Source organism: Rhea americana, unplaced genomic scaffold, assembly GCF_003343005.1.
Source record: "Rhea americana isolate MKP2758 unplaced genomic scaffold, rheAme1 scaffold_280, whole genome shotgun sequence".
In the NCBI taxonomy this organism is placed as follows: Eukaryota; Metazoa; Chordata; class Aves; order Rheiformes; family Rheidae; genus Rhea; species Rhea americana.
The window spans coordinates 261362-286374 of NW_028186402.1; the positions used below are offsets into that span (position 1 = coordinate 261362).

At 38.3% G+C, this 25013-nt stretch overlaps 1 protein-coding gene across 2 annotated transcripts in view; it reads right to left on the bottom strand.

The window, feature by feature from the left end:
- The window catches only part of FAT3 (FAT atypical cadherin 3), a 338378-nt gene that overhangs the window by 88824 nt on the left and 224541 nt on the right, over window positions 1–25013 (bottom strand). For both annotated transcript variants that reach the window (XM_085308761.1, XM_085308760.1), the window contains exons 4-6: window positions 18805–19119; window positions 16622–16832; window positions 6248–6387 (exon numbers count right to left, since the gene is read on the bottom strand). In XM_085308761.1, the coding sequence (XP_085164887.1) occupies window positions 6248–6387; window positions 16622–16832; window positions 18805–19119 (666 nt within the window). The remainder of the gene's footprint in view (window positions 1–6247; window positions 6388–16621; window positions 16833–18804; window positions 19120–25013) is intronic.

The following is a 25013-nucleotide window of genomic DNA, read 5'->3' on the forward strand; positions in this document are numbered from 1 at the left end:
AATGCCACTTCCCTTTGTAGAAGACTTCSTGCTTAGTAGCATGTCTTCTACTAAGACGCTGTGTAAAAAGAGGGGAAATTTTCCTTTAATAAAGGACAAATGTTATACTAACACAAACACCAGGCTCATAGAAAACCTGATGCTACAAACGTACGGGAAGTTAAGTAAGCTAAATTGCAGTAGGTTGCTAATATGAGGAAAGTTACTCAAGTTCATTAAATGGTTGCCAAACTTGGGCATAAATTCCTGGTACCACTGGCAAATTTCCCACTGACTTCAAAAGGGCAAGGATTCGCCTCCTTGAAACCTTATGCCTTAACCAGCTTGTAATATGTCCTTCAAACAAACCATCCAAAGTCTGGTGTTATTCTGCTGAACTGATTCAAAGACTCCTAGTGTATGTTTACTTTCATACTTTCTTTGTATTTATTTCCAAATTAAAAACATGGAAAGAAGAAGCATTTACATAACTATCATTCACTATCATGCAGGTGACTGGTGTGTTAAGCTGCGACAACACCTCTTGTGCAAAATCAAAGACAGGTTTTAAAAGTTTCCCAATACATCTCCAAAAGGTGACAAATGGAAATGTTTGCTGTTTGTTTGCTGTGAAGTAGGGATATTCTTCTTTGCTGAGGACTACGCGAAGTTACTGACCAAAACACTTTTCATAGACAAACATTAGCTGAAAGTCTTTTTTCCATGCTCATAAAGCGAACTTACAGCACAGCAATCTCTGCCCAGCTATCCTTGAAAGCTCCTATCTTTTCCAATATGTTGCAGGCTTCAGAAAGGCAGACTTGCCTATTTCTGCTTCTATTGTGCAGTGCCTAATTTATAGTCTGAACAAGCATCTCACTATAAAAGAGTTGCTTCTCCCTGCTCACTTCCTATTTCCCACMGTTAAAGAAAGTTTCAAATAAAGGATTCATGGGCCCCCAAGCTTGCAAATTAGGCAAAGTAACACTCAGAGCATTACCAAAGACTTTGTATTCAAAATGGTAAGTGAAAGGCCTAGAGAAATACAATCAAATCAAAGCAGCCCAAAACCTAATGCAGGAAGTCTCTCCAAAGCTGTTTTTAATGTTGCCCATCACAAATACCTTCGGTTTGGGCACAAATGTATTTGAATGAAAATTGGATAAATGCCAGGAGCTGCTTTATAGACATTTGAAGCTGGAAAAATCAGCTTGGCTAATTGCTTGGTCTGGGCACAGTGTTGTAGTACAACCTATTAAATGTCTGAATTGCTTAAACTGAGGTTACGCTTTTGTACTGGTTTTGAAAACCTATTTTGATTTAATATTGCTTTCAACAGTGTTACCACACAGCTTTATTTGCTAGATCCTGACAAGTTTTTCTCCTCTCAACCCCAAACCTACCATAAAAATGCAAATAGTTTCCCTACCAACCTCATTGGCCTTTTATTTATACTTTAACATGTCCCTGTGTTATGTTAAAACAGGGAAAAAAATCTTTGTTTCACAGGCAAGGCATTGCTCAGATTGCTGGATGGGTCAGAAATAAAATTGAGGAATGGGCTGGGTCTAGTTTAGAGAAAATACGGCACTGAGGAAAAGTGAAAAATTGAATTGAAATGCCACATCTTCTCATCAGTCCTAGTGGCAGCCACAGACCTTCAGTGCACAGCTCAGAACTTTGGTCTTCAAATGAGCGATGTATTCGCAGCCCATGTCTTGGCCRCGGCTCTGTATATTCCCGTTTTACTGGAGAGGTACAGGCAAAATAGCAGACTGTTCTGAGGGCTGTTGTTTGCTTACTAGCTGGAAACTCATTGAAGGACCAAGTTTCACTGTAAATATGTCTCCAAGGTGCACATGAGGATTCTAAYGTCTTATCTACAGTCTGACCACAGTCCTTAAAGGAGAACTCTTCACCACTCAGTTAATCAGTGTGATTAATCAACTCTTCATTTCTAAGAAACAATCTTCTAAAGAAAACATGTTCTCTAAAAAGTGAAACCAAGTAACTGAGACCAAGTTCTATATCCTGAAATTTGTAGCTAAAGGTYAATCCTGAGCAGAAAGAATAAATAAAACCCTACAACCTTCTGCAAAGAGAGATAGAAAAGGGCAATGAATGGTAACTTCTCCCTTATGCACTTTCAGCCTGAAAACTATTTAGCTCTGGTTGAAAGTACTGTGAGTGACAATGTATTGATCTCAAATACTTTTCACGGGAAAGTGAACATTCCCAGCTGAATGTTCAAAACTTTGAACTGCCTCCACTTGGAAAGTGTGAGATGATTTTGTAACAACTAAAATTGAGGCACTTTTTGCCTTTTGGTTTGGAACTATCAGGATTCACATTTTAAAGGAAACTTTTATAACAATTAGGATGATGAGAAACTACAAGCAAGCAAGAAAGTAAGCAAGACAGAAAACTCTCTTTTTCATATAATGCTGTTACTCCAGGAGTTGGCTCTTCAAAAACAATTGTCAAGATTCTCAGTGAAGTGAAAAATATTGTCACTTAGACGACTGTCCCCTCTGTATTGTACTTTTGTGGGTATTTTAGTAAAACTCAACACTAGGCAGTAGGCTCTACAAAGAAATAAATGCTACTCCTATGCAGAACTTGGACATAAAGGACCTGAGTTGTACAGTGCGAAAATAGGAGCCTTTATTATAAACTGACTCATGACCAAGAGATTCTCTAACATTATTTAGTCGAAGTTAGTCAATGTTGTAGCAAGAATAAGGGTTCAGATACCATTACATCAGCTTCTCACTGGGAGGTCCTCAAGCAAGGGCAAAAGATCCTTTCTCATGCAGGATGAATGTTGTGGCCAGCGGCTAGAAGCAGAGGTTTCTGCACCGAGCTGCCTTCCTGGTTTCASTCGAACGTGTGGGCAGCAGCCGCCCCTGTCCCCTCCCCAAGGCCAACAGCTCGGCTGGCAGCTGCAGGAATCATGTTTCACAGGGATTTAGAGCCAAYGTACAAGTGCAGCCTTTCATAAATTACCACGTGGCCTTGAGCGATGATGAATTATGMGAAGGGGAGAAAACAAAAGCTCCCYGGCTTTTCCCGACAGCCTTCCTCAACGTTAATCAGTCGGGACAGGTGCTTCACRCTCCARCATACAATCAACATTACATCTTCTATTCCCTGCTCGGCCCTTGCCCATCACCACCATCCTGTTTGGACTGCAGGCTGGTCGGAGGCGAGCTGCACGGGCAGCAGGGTGGGAGAGAGCAGCTCCGCAAGGACTGCCACTCTCAGCTCCCACTCGGAGGCTGCATTCACGCTTGTAAACAGGTGATCCCYCCTTCCTGATCCCCCTCGTTCCAAATAGGCTTGCAGTTACAAATGAAGCTTGAGAATGTATTAAAATGCTTCTTAAGACTTTTTTTTGTCTGTCCTCACAACAGCAAAGTGCTAATCCAACAGATGTAACTTTTAAATCAATGTGATTCTCTTCCTCTTAGGGTATAGTAGTGAAGTATGTCTGCAGAAAGGTATGGAGGAAGTGAACGTTTTATCAGAATTTAAGGCATGCAGGACCACTGCTGGAGAAACTTATACAAGTCTTTGCTAGAGATCATATTACCGAGGCAAAAATCTTTGGCATTTTACATTGTATTTTACCACCTCCAACTGTGTAATAGACAAAAGGCCAGAAAAAAGATAAAGGGAAAACAGGTGTGGTGGAATAAAAAAGAAAGACCGTTCCATTTGGCATGATGTAGATCAGCTGTTCCATAATAAACCATTACGCTTTGGGGGGCTTTCTATTATTTTATTTTTATATAGGTGGATGATTTTATAGTTTTGCTTTCTCCCCACTTCCTYTTCTACCATATCTTTTTGCAGCTATAATTAAAACTGCAGGTGGTACTATGCACATAAGAAAAACTACTTACAATATCATTTTACTAGAACTCAGAACAAGGCCATCAGTAGATTTTTTTTTTTGACATTTCCTATGACATATTTTACTTAACGTATCAATTCAATTTTTTTAGTATTGTTCTAAAAGGAAATGAAGATGAATACGGTCATGGAAGCCACTGAAGTACAGTCAAAAATACAAAAATATTTTGTAACAGGCAGGGATAATTAGGCCATCATTCTGGCAAGTTTAAGACAATGATCATTTTTGACATCTYTGCTGTGAAAAGTTAGAGAAACACATTCTCAGATGTTATTCAGACCACAATTAAATGCTTAAATGGTATCTGCGTAGAGAGCAGGAAGTGGAGGACAGAAAGGTTTATACCCATCGCTGATTATCTAAGGATATACTATTAGAATGTTAAATGACTGTCTTTCTTACATTTTTAAATAGGTCACATTACTGTTACAAAGAATGCTTAGGCTTCTTTTAGAATGCAACAGCTTTATTGAAATATGTTTTTACCATATGTTTTAATTAAAAATGTAGGGTTTTTAATCAGAAAAAGTTTTGAGGATTGGCATAGGGAACAGTTTATTAAATCACAAGCAGCAAGTACAAGAAACATAATTTCCATGAGACTAGATGTTATTTGTATTCAGCAAATAGAAGTTCTCTGTGCTTTTTGATATTTGTTTAGCTGAAATGTTTGCAAGAAAAAATGCTGTGTTAGGGATTCAACACTCCTTTTCTGAAATGCAGACTGAGAGTGTTGCCAAGATTTTAAAGAAAAACAAACAAAAAATTACTCAAAGACCGAAGAGAACACCTTCTGGAAAGAGAATGTAAAGAGGTCAGTCAGTCTGCTTAGCTCATCCACCAGAAGACTGAGAGGTGATTTGATTACTCTGAGCAAGTGCCTTCCTGGGGAGAAAAATACAGTTTTTAAAGGAGCTCTTTAATCGAGCAGAGAAAGGCATAACAGATATAATCAAGTTAAAAAATAAGGGATATTTTTAGCAGAGAGGCAATTAATTACTTATATGAACTAACTGGGAAAATAGTAGATTCTCTACTACTTAATTTTCTATCAACTGATGTTTTCTTATCAAGAGTGGATTATCAGGACAAGTTATCAGATCAGGTACAGTGATAATTAGATGGAGATTTTAGGGCTGATGAAAAATAAGAATTTAGATTCAGAAAACAATGATTTAATAGTCTTTTAAGAAATTCAGTGTTGTGATTCAGTGAATAAAGATTTATATCTGAATCATTTGAACAAAAAGGCAAGGTAAAACAGAATCATCTGTGTGTGCATGTGTGTGTATATACATACATGTATATATATAAAAAAAAGGCTTTCTTTCTCTCATATAAAGAAACAAATAATATCCCAAATCCATTTCTTCATTTCCTCTATAGGTCATATTTAATCAGAGATTTGAGGCTGCACACAGGCTTTTTGAACTTGTATGTGTTTATCCTTATGTTTCAAATAATACTGAGGTTTTAAGCTCGCTTTACACTCTGGCACTAACTCTGATGTAGGACTTCCAGCCCTAGCTAATCCATACCTCACAGCTCTACTTCGTATTGAAGGACTTTGCCCTTTGCAGTCTCCTGGACTGCTGTGCCCCTGATGCTGTGCACGTACCTTGACCACATCCTGACTCCAGATTGGGGCGAATGTGCTAACCACCTCCCACAGACGGGACCCACACAGAGAAATCCAGGCTCTCCGTTAGGAGCTCTCCGACAAGGATGTGTCACAGCCAGCATTACTCCAGCACTTCACATTTATTTGACTCGATCTTTTAATTGCTCAAAGTCACTGACCCTGATACGCAAGCCTGGGTTGTTGGGCTTCACTGGGGCTGTCCCCAAAAGACAGTGTAATCACAAGCAGTGACACTAAAAGAGAGATTCTTTGAATTTTAAGTTTCCACTCTGAACAATTTCCTCTCTGAACAATTGATCTTGTGTCCCATATTTGGGTCCTGGAAGGAGGAGAGGCATAAATTCCATTTAATAAAATCAATAGTAATATTCACTGACACCACAGAATCACTATTGTATTTTGGACCATTAGTAGGAGATACGATTGTCAARATCTAAGCTTAGCCGCCTCTGATATGGACTCTCTCAGCTGCAGGAAGGAGAATTACTTTTGTGTGAGTAAGAAGAGGACAAAAGGAGAAATACCACTTTGAAACATTCAACAGCCAATTCTTTACAAACAGATGGAAAGGTCTGAAAAACATCCTCTGTATCAGTCATCAGTTGTCTCAAAGGACGAGTTCTGATTCGAATGGCAAAATTATTATTTCYATAGCATATACATTCCACTAACAAATGAAAACTTGCCAAAAAAGGAATGTGATATTCTACCTGAGTCGTGGCAATGTTTGTTCCATCGGTGACTTCCACAGTCATATTATATATTGACCTCTGCTCTGCATCCAAGGGCTTTGCAATGACAATAGTGCCCACTCCCTTCTCCGCGTCGAAAGAACTATCGTAATTCCCTCCTAATTGTTGCACAAAAATACAATTAAATTAGCCATCTCTGGAAAATTTCCACTGAAAATGTACCCAAAAGTGGGCATATCTGTTTACTGGCATCCATCTTAATGGCCTGCCTTATGCATACACAGTGTATCTACTGATATTTCTTTGTTCACAACTCATTTATATTTCAAAGCACAGTTTGTATATTGGAAAGCAGATATGATTAAAATGCACTGCAAAAAAAAAAAAAAAAAAAAAAAAANAAAAAAAAAAAAAAAAAAGAAGAATCCAGCAGTATATTTAAGTGAACCATAACCGAGTCTATAAAAAGAATCAAATGGCTATAAGCCCTTAAGATGTGTGCCCTTGTAGTTTGTGTAACGAACAAGTACAATTATCTTTTTGTATAAAAATCATTTTAAGATGGTTTGATTCTGCAAATTCTATTTTCAGGAAATTCTCACTAATGCTCATGGGTGCAAAGACTGTCAACTGAGTCTTTAAAAATGACAATTATAATCAATTTAAAAATGCAAATAGCGATTTGTTATGTTAATTTCAAGGACAATGATAATTACTGACAGCAAAGGTCAAATTCTACTAGTCTTTTAGGAATTATTTAAATAGATCTGACAGGATACACATCATAAATTCCTTTCTATTAAAAAAAACCTTCACAAAGCACTATTCTGAAACTAATATCCTCTTATTCTGTCACACACTGAATGATATWGCAGTGAAAAAAATCCTCTTGAGTTTCAGGTAAAAGAAAAAAGGAAAAATAAAAAATCCATTAAAAAGTAAGAGAAAGCCATAAATAATTTGAGAATAAAGGGTAACAGGATTTTTCAGCCACAGCTATAGTTTATAAATTAGAACCACTCATTATGTTCAGAAGTAAAGTATACACTCCCTGCTGCTAAGCTGTTCTTACTCACTCAGCTATAAAGTGGAATTTATTATGAGTTCAGCCTGAAATTTTTGGAGGCTGGGGACAGGGAGAGGGGGAACACAACACTGCTGACAAAAGAGCTCTTAAGGTGTATTAATTACACAGCAAAACAATTCCGCTAACTACATTCTCCGATGACCCAGCCCTGAAAAGTGAAAAATGCTTTCAACACCCACTGCTAATAAAACTTTTGTAAGAGCTGCTCAGACCTTTGGGGATTAGATCCACAGGTAAAAAAATATCCATGCCATCAACTTAGTTCTCAGGCAATATTTTTTTTGAATGGCTGCTGTGTTATTCCGAATGGCTCTCATTTCAGGGGTGGGGGCAAAGAGGTGGAGGAGACAGTTTCCTTATTCTACCACCAATTCTTATACCTTGATGCTGACAAAWAACCACAATTACTCTTATAAACTGCCACGCATTTCGTGATAGGAGAAAGGATTTGGCATTCCAAGAAGCTGCAGATTTGGGAAGACCATCGCAAGTGAGCAGAGTGAAATCACAGTCCTTGAAYTCCCTAATGTGGAGAAAGCCTCACTTCCCTCTCCTTCTTGCACAAGGTATTACTAAGAATGTGTAAAATAGAAAAAGTATTGCTTTGTCCATGTCTACTGTGGAGCACCTTCACAGAGGAGGAGAAGAAAGGGGAAGGAGGAGTAAGGATCCAGGTGATTTATGCAAAGGAATAGCAGAATTGGTGAACTCTCTCTGTGTGTTAAGTGATCCAAAATAACCATGCCATTAGACTCYTCTACACTGAATAAATATACACATACATGTAGCTCTGAGCTTAAAAGATGCAGTTGTGGTTTTCAAATAAAACACTGCATTGGATCTGCTGTGATATATGGTGGATAGATACACTGCTTCTTCTCTAGTCTCCTTCTGCAAACCCAAACTGCATATTCTCATTACTATATTTAACACTACTTGATAGCCAGAAAAAGCATAATTGTCCTTGACATTTAAGCAATACCAAGGTATATGGACATTGATCATATGTTCAGATTTTTTTTTAAAGTTAGTCAAGAAGAGAAAGATGTCATCTCCCAATTAATGTTTTAAACAGATTTACTGGAGAAAAACTGCACCATGAAAACCAACTCTGAAAAAAACCCCTCCTTTGAAGAAGACAGTTTCTAGATTTCTGTGAGAAAATCTCTGCTGAAATGCTGCTAGCCTTGGGACAGTATGCACTTTACAAAGGGAATGTTTCATACTGATAACCATGAGAAACAGAATGAAAGCCTGCACTTCAAGATGCTTAATAATCATCTTAATGAGCAATCAAAAAATTTTATACTATCAATTGGCATACACTTCCACAGAAACTCTGTCTTTTAAACTTCCAAGAAGTAAAATAATGGGATGATTAAAAATAGATGTTTTAAATGTCTTTCCCTGTTTGGCTTAATGCAGTGTTTGCAGGGCATTAAATGGTGTATTACACATATACCCACTTAAGGCAATTTTCATTAAATACAGGATATTCTTCCTTTAAAATAGGAATTTAATCCATCATATTAGTTTTTATATGCTACATGCATATTCCAAAATAGTCTAGTGACAAAAGAAATAGCTTTGGTCACCCGCCACTCCTCTCTAGCCTGCACTTCTAATGCACTTTAATTCACATCAATTCATTTTCTACTAAACAACGCAGAAACTGCATCAAACTCTGAGAGCATCTTGCTGTGAGATTTGAGATTATATTCTCTTTTGGAGTTCAGTCCTCACTTACTTTTGATTCATTCTAGTCATTTTAACAGACTGCAGTCAGATGTTGACAATGAACAAGTTAAGTACTTCAGCTCCTGGGAACACCTTGTCAGCCTGCCTGCGATATTCGGGTTCTGTCTCTCATCTACTGAGTTCTAGAGGTAGTCTGTAAATGTYTTGTATGGATCCTTTTTATACCCTCAGAACAACTCATACGATGTATGCTTCTGAAATTACACTTAGCACTGAAGAATAATTACTGAATTAGGGACAAACTCTAAACTGCAGCTGTCTTTATAGATGCGTTAAATATATGCATGGCCTACTGCGAAGCCCCCAGAGAAGCATCCAACAGAATTATCTTGGAAACATGGATGCTGGAATGGGTATAGASGGGGAGAGAACAAAGTCATGTAAAAGACAAAGAGGACTTTTCTCTTAAAAACTCACCCAGTTAAACTATTCTGGGAACACTACTTGAAGCAGCTTCCTTCCAAAGGATGCCTACATAGAGGACTGAGGGGTGAGCCTGTAGGAGGTGAGAGCTGAGGAGGTGGCAGCTTCACAGATTTTTGGGGTACTTGAGGCCAGTTTTCAAAAACGTGTTGCTGTGGAACTTGAAATCCCTTTGAAATTAATTTATTTGCAGTGTCATAAGCTTCAGTAATATCATTTTTACTGAGTTACTATAGGACATCTAGCGCTTTCCCCAGTCATAATCTTAGGATGAAAGGKGGCTAAGGATGATGACATTTTTTCAGTTGCTCAGTTTTATTAATGTGAATTTTTATTACTTTTTCCATTTTCCAGTATATGGCAYGTGCTTTCCTTTTTATTGTCTAGTAAAACTCCTGCTTTCAGATGCAAGATATCTAGAAGCTGTCTTTATTAATGTGCTTGTAATTGCATTAGGAAAGAAATATTTCATATGAAGATAAAACATTGTGAGTTCCTCAGGCACTTCAGGAAAATGAATGATAATGAAGGTAAGTTGACTGAACTGAGTTGGCTAGGCAGGTTGTCCTGAGAAACCTTTCTAATATTGAATGACCTAAGAGAGACATGGATTAGCCCTTGTTTGTAACATCATTGCACATTGGAAGCAATGCTATGTCTTCTCAAGATTAAAGACTTCTTTTAAAATAAACGAAAYACTTAGGATGGGATTTCATGAAAAMTTCACATCTACTTGCAATGCCATCTTTGAATGAGAAATGATGAAATTTCATGTCTGAATGACATAAATTCAATCCAGAAAGTGCCTCTTCTCTTTAATTGACAGTTAAGACTCCCAAAGACAACTAGCTTAGACATTCATAACTACACCTTGGACATCTGCAGTTGAGATGATTTCCATTCTTAGTTTCTTGAGACTGCTATTTATGATCTTGCATAAACCCAGGAAGGAGCAAATTTCARCTGAGTTTTCTATACTATTTAAAGGAGTTATACCAGATTTTCCAATACAACTCTGGCCAATTCCAGCTATGTTATCAAATTTGGGAAGGCTGGGGAAATAACCGCTTGTACAAAAGATTTTGTATCTGTRTGGTGGATGACACTGACCAYGAGYCAGCAATGTGCCCTTGTGGCCAAGAAGGCCAATGGTMTCCTGGGGTGCATTGGGAAGAGTGTTGCCAGAAGGTGGAGGGAGGTGATCCTGYYCCTCTACTTAGCCCTGGGGARGCTTCATCTCGAGTCCTGTGTCCAGTTCGGGGCTCCCCAGGACAAGACACACATGGAGCTACTGGAGAGAGTCCAGYATAGGGCTACAAAGATGCTCAGASGGCTGSAGCATCTGCCCTATGAGGAACAGCTGCGAGAGCTGGGCCTCTTCAGCCTGGGGAAGAGAAGACTGAGGGGGGATCTGATCAAGGTGTACAAGTACCTGAAGGGAGGGTGTCAAGGGGACTGGGACAAACTCTTTTCGGTTGTCCCGTGTGACAGGACAAGAGGCAACAGGCAGAAATTGAAGCACAGGAAGTTCCGCCTGACCGTGAGGGGGAATTTCTTCCCTGTGAGAGTGATGGAGCACTGGAGCAGGTTGCCCAGAGAGGCTGTGGAGTCTCCTCTGGAGATTTTCAAGGCCCACCTGGATGCAACCCTGTCTACCATGCTCTAGGTGACCCTGCTTGAGCAGGGAGGTTGGGCTAGATGATCTCTGGAGGTCCCTTCCAACCTTACTGATTCTATGATTCTATGATTGTCTTTGCTGCACCTTCATGAGACCTATCTAGTCTAGCCCAGATTTTCAATCTGACAGATAGTAGAGTATTGTCAAGCAGGAGGTCTCAGGAAATTGAACTGGGACACCTCTAAGCCAACAGACTATAAGATACTTCCTTGGTATTTAGTAGCCTTGATTACRTTTTCTGGCTGAATCTGGAATGTCACCTTGCTTCTTAACTTGTTACTCATCTTGACAGTAACTWCAAGCATATTTTTCTTCTGAAAAAGGCCTGTAAGCTCTGTAAAGAATTAATTTCCCCTTTAAAAAGGGAAGATTAAAAAAAAAAGTGCCGAATCTCTCTTAACTAACAGCAGGAGAGTTTTCAGGTTCAATTTTAGGTATGGTAAAGTAGTAAGATGTAATACTAGGATACTAGTAAAGGCCTATTTTAGAACAGATGCAAGATACTTCTATGTAAAGGTTATAATATATTCAATGCAATGGATAAGCCAAGAAAAACTTCCTGAACTGTTRAAAGTGATTTCTAGAGGTCAGTGGGAAAATTTGCCTACAGCAGTATACGATGCAGATATAGCTGTGACCCTTTCGAATTCCAGGAAATTTACTACTTTCAAGCATACTTTCTTTCCATTTTGAATTTTGTAGTTACTGTAATCAAAAAAGCCTTTTTCTCCCTGTTGTGGTACTTCTCCTARATGGTAATCCTTTTTGGAAGAATACTGAGCCTCTTTATGTTCCTATCAACAGCTCATACATAGTTCAAGAAAGGATGCTGCTGTACCAATYGCTCTCTTCTCTAAGAAGAAAACATGCCAGCAGACCTGAAGGAGTTGTAGGCAAATGAGTCTTATATTACTCATGTGAGCACCTTTTTTTCCTCTCTTTTCCAGTGCAATGATCTAGAAAAGTGGACTTGAATATACATCTGAGAAATGTTTGATAACTGCGGAGGATCAGACTTGTTGAGTCTTAGATGCCAAAAGAGATCATAATTGAATTCTGGAGGATATCGCCAATCAAACATGGCAAAAACTTGGGAATGCTCTTCCTTCACCGAAAGATAGCAAAGAGCATATATGCTTCATTTTCAAACTCATTTGGCCTCCTGTGATAAGATGGAGGAGTAAAGAAATATAGTAGATGGTCTAATTTAAAGATTAGTGCTAAACATGTTTGCTTAGGGCTGGAGGGATTTTGACTTTTTTATCCCAAACTAAACTAATAAAAATGAGGATAATTATAACAAACTGGACCAATTGCTACATTGCTAGTATTGCCCAAAGCAGGGAATAATGGGAAAATACAGAAAGAGAATTGACCCTGAATTTCAAGGATGAGTGCCTCTAGTATTTTTAGGAAAAGAAGTAAAGCTCAAATCTCCCATTTTTCTGTTCTGAAAGATTTGAAAGGTATGAAATAAACCTAAAAACTTGAGCATGTCTCAAAAAAAATGGATTAAAGAATTTTGTTAAACATAACATAATAAATATTAGTAACGCAACATGCAAAGGTGTATTCTGTTATCATGCTAGGAAGAAGAAAATACTGCAGACTTTCAATTTGCAAAAGGATAAAACTCTTATGTGGACAGTCAAAGCCTTGGAYTTGCTGCTAAGAAGCTGAAGATACAGGCAAAAAAAATAGAAAAGAAATCAGAAGCTATTTTATCTAGATTTCAGAGAGGATAATTTAAAGGAGGCTAGGGAGCTACATGTTTTTGATGTTAATGAAAGCTTGCAGTACTATGAATTATATGGACAATTAATTAGAATTAATAGATCTTTAAATTATTGCCAGTTAAGCACCCTTGATAGAAAAGTCCTGATGTACTTTCAAATTTGGCTATTCTTTTAAAGATGTAGGTTGGGGGAAGAAGAAAAGATAGAGAGTGGACTGTCTGGAGAATGAGAGAGGTGTTGTGCAACATGCTACTTAAGCAAAAACTAGCACCATGCAGCTTAGCTCCAGTGGTCAAAATAATTTTCTCATCATTCCCATCAGTAACAGAAGGGAAGAAAGAGATATAGAGGGCTCAATTTACCTGAGAGAAATAAAGATCTCTGACTTATTTTGGAGCTTCCATTGAAAATTAGTTTCTCATAAATTACTGAATAAATTTAACACAATAGAAACAACTTGTGTTCATGTCTTTCACATTGTGGGATCTGCATGAACTGAGAAGAGCATTGAATGCATTCTGAAAACAGAAATCAGGTATGACATCTCAACCATTCCCAATTACTCAAAAAGTCAGCATTCTGTCCTCCTCCAGTCTATGGAGGAAAGATGATGTTTTTAAAGGAAGGGGCTTGGCAAGGAAGATCTGATCTCTCTGGATGCAAAAGCTCATCTCTTGGACCTGATTAGCTCAAGAATGTAAACCTTTCTTTAGGGTGCATATAATTTATATGGAAATTAGATGTTGAAATTAGACAGACAAAATCCTACATATCCTAACTTTWGCCTTTCTTCTATCCATTTTTAGGTGAGAGAAAGGGCATATTATACATTAGAAAAGGGTCCTTTTGAATTCCACTGCCCATTTAGTTTGAAAAGGTCAAAACCATAAAGGTCAAGCTACAAACACTATATTAAACCATGCTTCTACATAAGCCTTCAGGGCTTTTGTTGACATTACTGTCAGCTGTGCACAGAGGTCTAAAACCACAAAATACCAGATGGAGCAGCATCAGGTCTAACTTTTGCAGCAGCACAGAATATATCTCTTATATCATCAGTCCTATATAGCTTTCCATATACTACAACTAACTTCTACTAATTACCTAAGTCTTTCACTGAGCTTTTCAGCACTAGACTCTGATGTTCCTTCAAGAGATAAGCATCACTGCCTCTTTTTCCATATGATGGTATTGAGGAATAAGGAGAAAAAGTGTTTTTGATACTGACACTGACTAAAGACAGCAAAGACAAAGGCATGAAAGTACTGTGACAAAAGGCTCTTAGGGCAGGTTTTATCTTTCCATCATGCATGCAGAGTGCCTAGAACAACAGGGCTGTGTGCATGGCTGGGATTCCTAGCTATTCCTATTGAAGAAACRTATTATTATTGCTGTTACTAATAACAGCAATAATATTTAATGACAACATTCATATGATAACGGTACTGAATTGGATAGTCAGGGTCACTATCCACGAACATACAATGTTCTGAGACCTTCCAGGGGCCCAGATTTCTCATTAAGTCTAGGGAAGCAATATCTCCATGACCTTCTGCAGTGATTCAGCACCTTGCAGCATCAGAAAACACATCCTATAAGGAAGCCAATAGGATTTCTAAAAAAGCAAAAACCTTCTTCTAGACCATGTAAACTATTTTAGCCATAAAGGCCATATGAAATGACAAATTAAAGGTTTAAATTCCATCATCTTCTCTCTAGCATCTCTCTTCAGGAGGCAAACATGGAATATCATTTTAAGGTGTTGCTGGATTGCAAATGATTCTTATAATGCAAAAGAACAYAGCTGAAGAACTGGGGCCTTCTCTCAGCTGTTAATACACACACAACATTTCAATGAGTTGGTGAATTCACTGAGGACTGAGAGGTTGCAAGGGGCAAAAGAGTCCAGCAAAAGGTTCAAATGGGGGAAAAAAGTGTCAATAAAGTCAATAAAGAAGGATTTCTCCTGGGAGGAAAGTTAGGGTCAGTGAGCAAGAGAAAGGGAATGTAAACATGAGCTAATAAATTGCATGTAGCATACTGAAACAATCAAGTGAATGGAAGGGAAGACGGTAGGAAACATATGCTGTTCTTCCCCAGGGGCTAGCAAGAACCCCCAAACATGATAATAGCTTGGGTTTAGTTTTAATGTGGTTGGCATTTCAGAAACCGTGCTATAAAATCAAAGAGAAAACGTAGCTGCTTCTGTCATCTGCACAAATTGGCAATAAAAGGTGGATGAAAATAATTCCGACAGGCCCACTCTTGTGGTCCTTCTCCTTCCTGTTGGCTAGACTGATCTGGAAACAGCTATGATGAAATGGAAGCAGGGCTCAGTCCTTGTAAATAAATACTGCTGATGCACCCTTTCCAATAAGTCTGTGGCAATGGCTTTTTGTTTCTCTAATCTGTCATACAGTATTTGCTTTATAACCCATTATTTAAATAAAACCACTTTGTGCAGACACAGTGTTTTACGTCCAAAGATATAAAAACATTATGTACAAGTACCTACAAATACTAAGGAGCACAATAACTTTGYAGAGTCATTGTGCAGTTGATGAGAGTCTCATTTTGGAGATGTTAAATGAGTTATTTTAAATGACATAACCACATCAGCAGTAGAAGCACGGAAAGCAACACTTAGGAATACTGATTCCTGTTTTTCCACTGCAAGCAACTTGTCTCCTCTACTTGCTGTCCTTCAAGCAGCTATGTCCTTAACTGCATTGCTCTGGGATTTTAAAACCATAACTCCTACGGCTTCTCCTCCTTTTTGCTAAGTATACGGACTTCTCCCTCCCTATTTTCATAAGCAATTTTATGTAAGGCAATTTTGTGGTTGAAATCTCACATCAGAACACATTTCTCTTTTTCAGTTTGCATTCAAGATGAACTTTTGGTGGCTCCATTTGTAACCCATATGTTGATGCATTCCATTCTCTTTCACATTTAAATGGATGGCGCTGGACTGTGAAAAGTTTGAATTAATTATTTGTGATAAACTGTGGAAAATCCGTGAATAAAATGATAATAATTGGACACAAATACACTAAAAGCTGTCATAGAAAGAAACGTAGCACATCCATGTGTCGCATTGCATCCTGTCACAGGCACTTATGAAAGATGTAATATAAATTGTCTCAAAAAACTTGCAAAAATAAAAGGCAGCCTGGATAGTTGTATTTTAGCAAATGTGTTTGCACTAAGGGTACCTTCTGTTGAACAGTTCTGCCCACAAGCTGTCTGTAGAATATAGAACATCTCTCGAGCATGCTTGCCACCTTGAAGCAGGGCAGTCGGAAGCAGAAAAAAAAGAACAGAATGCAGAAAAAAAGGTGAAGAAAGAGAGAAATGAGGGACAGCAAGTCTAAGTACCATAAATACATTTAGAAATGAGATTAGCAAAGTATGACAATAGAATTCAAATGACAGACAACATTAAGATTGCAGTAAATAACATACTATGAAAAAAAACAATTCAGCCATACAGCGCTTTCTTTTTTTTTTTCAGCTTAGCTTAGGGGTCATAACAAAAGCAGGAATATTATTATTATTATTGCTGTGTTAAAATAGCCTCTTCATTTCAGTATTACAAAAGTGGKTTTAATTCAAGGACAGTTAACTGTTAGTTTTCTTGCTCTCAAAATGACACATCCTTATCTTTTGCTTCTGAAGCTTCTTCCTTATACCACTTGCTCCGAACTTACCAACAATATCAAACCACAGAGGAATGTTAGAAGGTTGCACGGAGACCACCCCAACAATTTCTGTCACTTTATCACTTTCCATGATGGTGAAGTTGTAAAAGGGTTCATCAAAAGTCAGGGGCACTGGCGAGGGCGCAGGCTTTTTCATCCACTCAATATGGAGGCGCGCAGTTGAAGATTTCTGGGGTCGACCATTGTCCACTGCTTTTATCTGAGGGRTGTAAAGAAAACAGGACTCAGACTGAGCACACCAGTTTGTCATTTCACATCTAATTCTATCTCAAGAAAACAGAAAAATGGAAAACGCTTRGAGAATGGCCTCTTTAATCCTTCAYGCAAAATTCCCTCTAAAAAGGAGGAAGAGAGACACTTACTTTTTTCTTCTTTTTTTGCATTACACCTTGCTTTTTCAATGAAAAGACACTAAACTGAACTATTTTGATTTAGAAATGCTGATGTGAGACCTCACAGAGATGCAATTCAAGTGCTTCATACATATATTCTTCTCTTCAGAACAGACTTCCCTGTTAGACTATATTTTTCAGAGAGTCTCCTTATGCAAGGAAGGTAGGAGCTCTAGAATGATAGCCCTCTACCTCTGGGATGTCACGTATTTAAGACATATGCTCACTCAGACCACATTTGACTGTTTTTAAATGGTATTTATATTGCAGTTAAGATTGATATTCCTCATATTACCATCTTCAGGACCTTTAATTGGGTTAAATAAATTTCAGATCATTTATCCCATTTTCCAAAACAAATATAATTTTCAATTTCATCACATTTATTTTCATTGTTTTCTCTTCTCAGTGGTGTTCATTAGAGTTTCCCAGCTTGGCGTTAATTTTTTATATTGCAATGTACTCTAGAGATACGGATAAACTTCATACTTGCTTTATGGTTTTAGCACAGAAAAGACAGGATGAGCACCGACAAACAACTAAGGATAAGAAAAGGGAAAATGTAGTTTACAAACTGGTGCATTGCTGAATAACATCAGCATCTAGGAGTATGGAGGATTCTCCTTTAAACACTAAAGGAAATATTTCTGACTATGTAGGATCACTGGGGTAAGGAAACGCTGTTACTATGCCTGTTAAAAACGGGAAATATATTCCTGAAATACCATATATATTTCTTTCTCTGGAAATGTGTTAAGTGGGTTTGGTGCTAACACTTGCTACCCTGCTTCATTCAAGGAAGGCAGACCCTTAGGCAAAAGATGTTGTGCATGTGATGAGCAGCTTTAAGTTAGAAAACCTTCAGCTGTTAGAGTATAATAAGGGCCAGATCCCAGAAGGGAGCTGTAGCTCTACATAGTGAAAGGCAATCGCCCAGAGAGGSATGTACTCTGAGTGCTAGGTATCTCTACATATTTTGACATTTGTTTTTTTGTTTTCCTGTCACCATTTTCAGTTTTATGAAGGTATCCCAAGAGAGATCCATTACTGTAAATGACATCGCTTAATTTACTAAGGGCTAGACCCTGGAACTCTGGTACATTTTCATCTCCTATAGTTTTTGTTAACCCCTTAATAACCACTTTTTGGCTTATTGCTGTATATGAAAATTATGAATTCAAACTCTGTATTTCTTTCTATCAAAAACACCATCYCATCTCTTTTCTTTCTTTGCCCTTGTCTGTATAGTTTGAGTTCTGGTAGAAGTGTTTTGATTGAGATTTTATTTAACTGAAATCATTGTCATACTTAATCAYTTTAATGCAGTAAGAAAGGTATATATACAGTATACATTATTCTTCCTCCCCRAAGACTGTTAATGTGGACAGTATAAGGACCTTCCCACTGTATCCACACTTATATCCACAAAAAAAATGAATGTMCTTTTATTGTTGTGCCTGTCAAGCCAAATATGATACAAACTYTGTAAGCAGGAAAACCCTTGGACTTCATTTTTGTGCAGGCAAGGGGATGCCAACAATTTGCAAGCTGACTCTCTGCACAGCCTGAGAATAATTCATTATGTGCAATGGCATTAAATCACTCTGTCAGAATCAATTTTTAGCTATAGTTATCTGTGAATGCTAGTTTTCTTAACACATTCAGATCTTACATGTAGTCATATACTAAACACAGCCATGTATCACTACACAACAGGGTCTGTTTTTTTAAAAAAATCATTCAAATAATGTGTTCGTATGTTGATGAAAGAGCCCTTACCGTTAAGATGTCATAACTCCCTGCTGTGAATTGCTTTCTGGAAGAAACCGTCCCTGTTTTTGGATCAATAAAAAATTTCCCATCATCATTTCCATCCACAATGCTGTATGAGATTTCTGCATTAGGGCCTTCATCTTTGTCGAAAGCAAAAGCTCTGTAGATAGGCTCCCCTCTTTTCTTACGGTCCCTCTCTGGCAACTTGATTTGATAGACTTTCTCTGGAAACTGAGGCTTGTTGTCATTYTCATCCAGAACCTGCACCACTACCCAAACCGAGGACTGCTTGGGAGATGTGCCCCCATCTGAGACGGTTACCTGAAAAACAACAGCAATAGAGAAATTATTCTGAACAGACAAAATGGAACGTCACAAATTAGCAGAACAACACATAAGGAAACACTCCTCCTTCCCAAAACCTTATCTCTGTATTACAAAGTTTTCTACCTAAAGTATAATACTTAGAATCAAGACGTCTTCACTATAAATATTCTTACTACATAACCAAAATACACTCACAACAGCAAATACGGGAACCAGGAAGACTTTTTACTTTCAGGGTGAACTTCAAATCTGTAACCCGTCGAATAGAAACCTATTTCTTAAARCATAAAATCCCATTACCTCAGACAGTTCTGTAACAGTTTAATTCAGAAGAAGAGTGAATTGGAATTAACCCACTGAGCAGAATCCTTGCTTTTTTGCAGATTTTGTTGTAAGTTTCTTCAGTCATATAGTGAATCTGAAAGAATTGCTTTTTTTAAAAAATCCTAAAAGAATCTCTGTCATTTTTTTCCATTAACTACTTGGAAATTCTTAAACAATGAAAGGATTTCTGTCAGTTTTTTCATTTATTACATGGAATTTGACAGCTCATTAATCCTAGACCTGCTTTATATGATTGCAAGGGGCACACACAGAAGTATGCATTAAAAATTTCTGCTGCAGTGTTTAAAGAGCAGACTGAACTGATAGAAATACATAACAAATAAAATTTTAGAGACAAAAGTTAATTGCTAATTTAGCTGAGATTTAAAGAGCATTATTAATAATTTTCATTTTAAAACAATGTGGAAATTAAATGATCCAAGATCAACAAGCACTCAAGAGATTCAAAAATATGCCTTCCAAAATGCAATCAATATGTTTAAAGCTTCTCACTCAATCTTTCCACTGTATTTTTTAAACATAAAGAAATACGGCAGCAAATTATTTCTGTTTGCATGAAAGAAGCTCCGCTTTCACTTTCAGCTACATGCACTAACATGCCAATTCCCACAATAGCAATATTTGATGATGGTGAGCCAAGATACYACATACACTTCCTTGGCTTGTACTGACCGTTACACATTGACTGCTTTGCTGGTTAACTGCTCAGTGCTTTATTTTTCCTTAAATGTTTCTGTTTCCTTACAAAGCATACAATCTTGAAAACTACTTGAATCCTACAACATAAGAAAAACAAACATTTCCCAAGAACATTGTCCCTTGCCATTGTGCCCTCCCTGCAACAAGAAATCTAAACGTAGGGTAACCCTGAGATCAGCAGAAAAAACACATTTTTAAGAGAAAGGTGAGAGACCTCTTCCCTTTCCTGTTCCTCACTATRCTTTTAAAAGTTAATACAGTGGAAAGGGCAGGACTGACAGCCTTAGAGACTTACACCCTTTATTTCCAGACAAAACTGGTATGGCAATATATAGCCACAACATAAAATTCCCCAAATCAGCCCATAACTCAAGCACAGAGTGGAGCCTGTTCTCCTAAAGACCTGTATCAGCTTTGGGCCTCTCCTTCCTCAGAGTGTCAACCTGGTTTCCAACAAGTCCCTGCTGGGATCGCGCCTTGTGATGGGGACAAGGGTCTGCTGAGAACCGGGCAGAGACCACTTGTCTCCTGCAAACCCTGSCATGCCGTCCAGCAGCCGTACGTGCCCGGAGGCGCCGGTGAGCCGTAGTAAGCAACCCACAGCTCGTTGGGGTACTTAGCCATCCACCTCCTACTGGCTACATTTCTTAAAATAGCATTTATAATGCTGCAAGGCTGCACAAACAGTTGTGACTTTGCCTTCCAGCCAGGCAGAGTAACACCGCCGGAAACCTCTGCCTCTCCACTTCACCAGTCCAGAACTTCAGAGCTTTTAGAGCAAACAAAAAGCTAATTCTGCCAGTACGTTCCCCTTCTCCCGTTACAAACGTCAACTAATAAATAAATTTTGCCCCACTTAGAAACTGATCATATCTATTTTTTGTCCTGTTCCCGCAGAACTTGCYGAGCTCTCAGCAAGAGCATAGGTTGACAAAGAAAATCCTCTTTCAGGATTTCTGCTGACTCTGAGGATAAAATAATCAATGATACAAGGCAGTACRGAGAATCTGTAGTGCACAAAAACCAAACAAGACAAACTCCTTTAAMTGCTGGTCAAAAATACCAGCAAAATGTGTTTTTTTYCCCTTTTTGGTAATATTAATGCACAGACAGAAAACTGTTATCTGCTAAACAGAATATGGCTCAACTACTAAAAAAAAGCCAYTTCTCTCAAACTTTAAGCAGTTATCTACCAAATAAAAAAAGGGTGAAGAAAGATCTCACAAATAATAGCAATAATAATAAAATCTCTGAAAAAAAGTGGTGTAAATAGTCAAGTGATTATGATGAAAAGCCAGAGAACGCTCATGAAGCTTAGCTGTCCTCCTCTCTTATCAATACAGTCTCACATTTTGTTAAGTTAACGTGGAAATTGTGAGTTAAGTGCTGTTGTGGCAGTAAATACATGTACATATTTKTTTATTTATGTGAGCCCAAATTTGTGGGAAATCCATTTGATAAAGAAAAGTTGCACTGACAATATTTGCTGATGGTTAATGGAAAATTATAACTGTTATAACACGAACTGTCAACTCACTAGCAGAAATTAACACAGAAGTCCCAAAGTTAGTCGGTTCTACACTATCTAAAACTTTTTGTCCCTGGAGAAGAAAACGTTATGTAAAGCTTAAGCACTTCTCTGGGTGACACTCAAAACTTTTAAAGATGATAGGCTCCAGCTCCACATGAAAAGCTCTGTGTGCCAGACACAGGAAGATGAAATGTGAATTAAAGCTCTCCCTTTGCAGGCATGAAATTAATTAATTAAACTGCTCACACACCAGAGAGGTGATTATTCCACTAACCAAAAATCTGCGCCCTGGCTGACCCCTCTTTTCGCCTCTGTCAGCCTAACCTCAGCCCTGGCTTTTCAGCTTCTARAAAGAGGGTAAAACAACAGCAGATTTTTTCCCTGATCCTGACAGTGACATATTAAAACAAAATAACCAAGTACTGCCAGTCCAAAAYGGTTTCCATACAATGCGGCACAATGCAAACACAAAACGCAACTACACGGCGAGGTCTGGAGCGGTCGTTCAGCACACGCTGCTCTTCAAGCACCACTTCYGTCAGGACATCGTATCACATCAGCACTTAGGCGCCTCTCTAACCAACGCAATTTTGATTTAAACATTACCATGGTTCTCAGTGAATCCTTAAGCAGTTGGAAATCATGGTGCTAAGTAACTGGGGAGGGGAGGAGGATTTGGATGACTGCAGGACAAAGAAACAAAAACTAATTCACAGCTGGTACCACTGGAAAGGTGAAAGGCAGATGTGTAAGACATCAGCTTGCAAACAGGAAGAGAAACTGTAATTCAGGACCAAGGTCCTTTCAAYTAGAAATCTGCAGATGGTACAGTGGGAAAAACCAGAAAAAGAGTGGTGATATAGATGAATGACTAAGAAGACAGTCTCAATATCTACTTGTATAGATGTGGCATGAAAAAACCCACAAAAGGAGAATCTCACACTGATCAGGATKGGGAAATGGGGAGGACGAGCACTAAAGCTTTCCCAGAGGAGACGAGGAATGGCTATTTGGTTAGCATGTGCTTTGATAAATGCTGAACACATTCTCTGGTGTCTGTGCTGAATCCGGCATCCAGACGCTCAAGGGTGCAGATGGGTTTTGCCTTGCCCATTGGCAACCTGAGTTGGAGCAGGCCGGTTACTGTTGGTGCTGCCCCTCTGGGTAGATATTGGTGCTAACGCGTAGCAACACAGGCTAAGCAGAGGGCATRACAGCCTGAAGCAGGGATAAGGCCATGAAAGTTGCTGAGTTTTAACTCTCTGAGCAACTACACACAGGATTGGTTCATTTACTGGTTCATGAGCCTTCCACAGAAAACTTTTAAGCATCACTTCTATTTTCCTAACACAGGCAGTTCCTCTACAGTTTTTCTGGTAAGACAAGAACATTCTCTCGGGCATCTGCATTCACCCATTGGTTTTAATATTTATTACTCTACTGAACCATGGTAACCAATACAGAGATCAATACTGGTTATCTGGAAATTTCTTTGCTAGAGTAACAATATTCACACATCACTTGAAGGAACCACAACRCTTCCTCCAGTTGTCTGGACCAGGATAAGACCTCCTGAAATTCCCTCCACTTACTTACACTAACTTTTAAAAAAGAATATATTGCAAATCTGTTTCACATAATTACATGGTATATTAGATGTATATTTTTGTAGAAAAAAAAAAGAAACACAAAAAGATTTCTCTTTTTGCAGAGCACAGCAAATTCTGCATAATGACAGACCATTCAAAATCCAAGTAAGGCAATTTGCATCTCTTCTTCATGATCCATTAGAGTAAGTTTGATCTGTAGACTTACCGCTAGATGAAATAAGTTTTTGGGTAATCAGAACTGAGAGATACTCTTTCATATTCATATTTATGTTAAAGTCCACAGATCAGCCACATTTTCTAAGCAGTGGGTCTTCACCGTGGAAACTAAGATCAACGTTAGCTGTTACTACATAGAAGCAGGAATGTTAGATGTGATTTTTTTTTTCCTTTTCTAATCACAGAATCGGTAAGGTTGGAAGGGACCTCTGGAGATCATCTAGTCCAACCTCCCTTCTCAGGCAGGGTCACCCAGAGCATGTCAGACAGGATTGCATGGATAATTAACCTAGAGCAYGTTAGACAGGATTCCACGCATAWTCATGGAGAAGGCACAGAGGCATCTCTCCTGCCAAAATGCCGGCTAAAGCATACTGGCTGTCCAGGAGACCTCAACTCTGGAGACATAAGTACTTTTACCTTGACACAGTCACTTACACAACTATGACATTTAACTTAAGAAGGATTAGCTCTTGAATTTTTTCAGAGTACAAACACAACTGTGTGAACCATCTTCCTGAATTAAAAGTACAATATTGGGTATCATTAACAAAAGCTCATGACTTCCCAAGAAAATTATTAACTCAGCTGGAGAGAGTAGCTAGCAGGAATTTTACTTTAACAAGTAYAACAAGACAATCAGCAGGTGCTTAATGTGAGTCATCAAGCCTCCAGAAGAGTGAGAATCTCCTTCCACATCATTCTTTAGCAGGAAGAAGTTCTCAGTCTGCCCAATTTCTAGGTTAAGAACTGCCACACTGTTGTAATTAGCATTGCAAAGACGGTTAAGATGTCATCTTTGCTTGTTTATTTTCATTCGTGTGATACTACTTAATGCAAAAAGAGTGCGCTGAGATTATGCCTGCGTCTCATCTGTAAAGTGTGCATAATGAGGTTTTCAGGTAAAAAAATCTCTCCCTTCCCCCAGGTAGAAATGCCAATTTTGCTTTGGAAAATTTTAGAAAAGAGAATCTAGTTGAGCTACTGGAGACAGAAAAATGATCAAAGGAACTCTAAGAGCTGCGGCATACCCCTACTGTTAGTGACTAATGGGCTTGTTTCTTCTCCCAAGCCACAAATGAGCTGAAATACCTATTGTAAGAGCCAACAGAATGCAGCCAGAGTAAGAGAAATAAAGATTATAAAGGAGAGCTCACTGAAGGATGAGTAGAACTTTAAAGTCAAACACAGTGAATTACTACTATGTCTACTTCAGAGAGAGACTAAATTTGTGGCTAAATTCTTACAAGGAAATGTTTTACTGAAATACATGATGTTACTGAACTACATGTAGGTTTACTGTTACAAAGCAAAGACAGTGTAGCTCAAAGATATACAGAATAGGATAGAAAAAAATACAAGATTCTTAGGGTTTTTTTAGTCTAATACAATTACTCATTTAGCTGTAGCAAAGCTTTTTAAGTTTTTATTTGGCAACAGTGGAAGAGAAGTGGGCAGATGTTTATTTCAGTTACCCTAAGAGAATT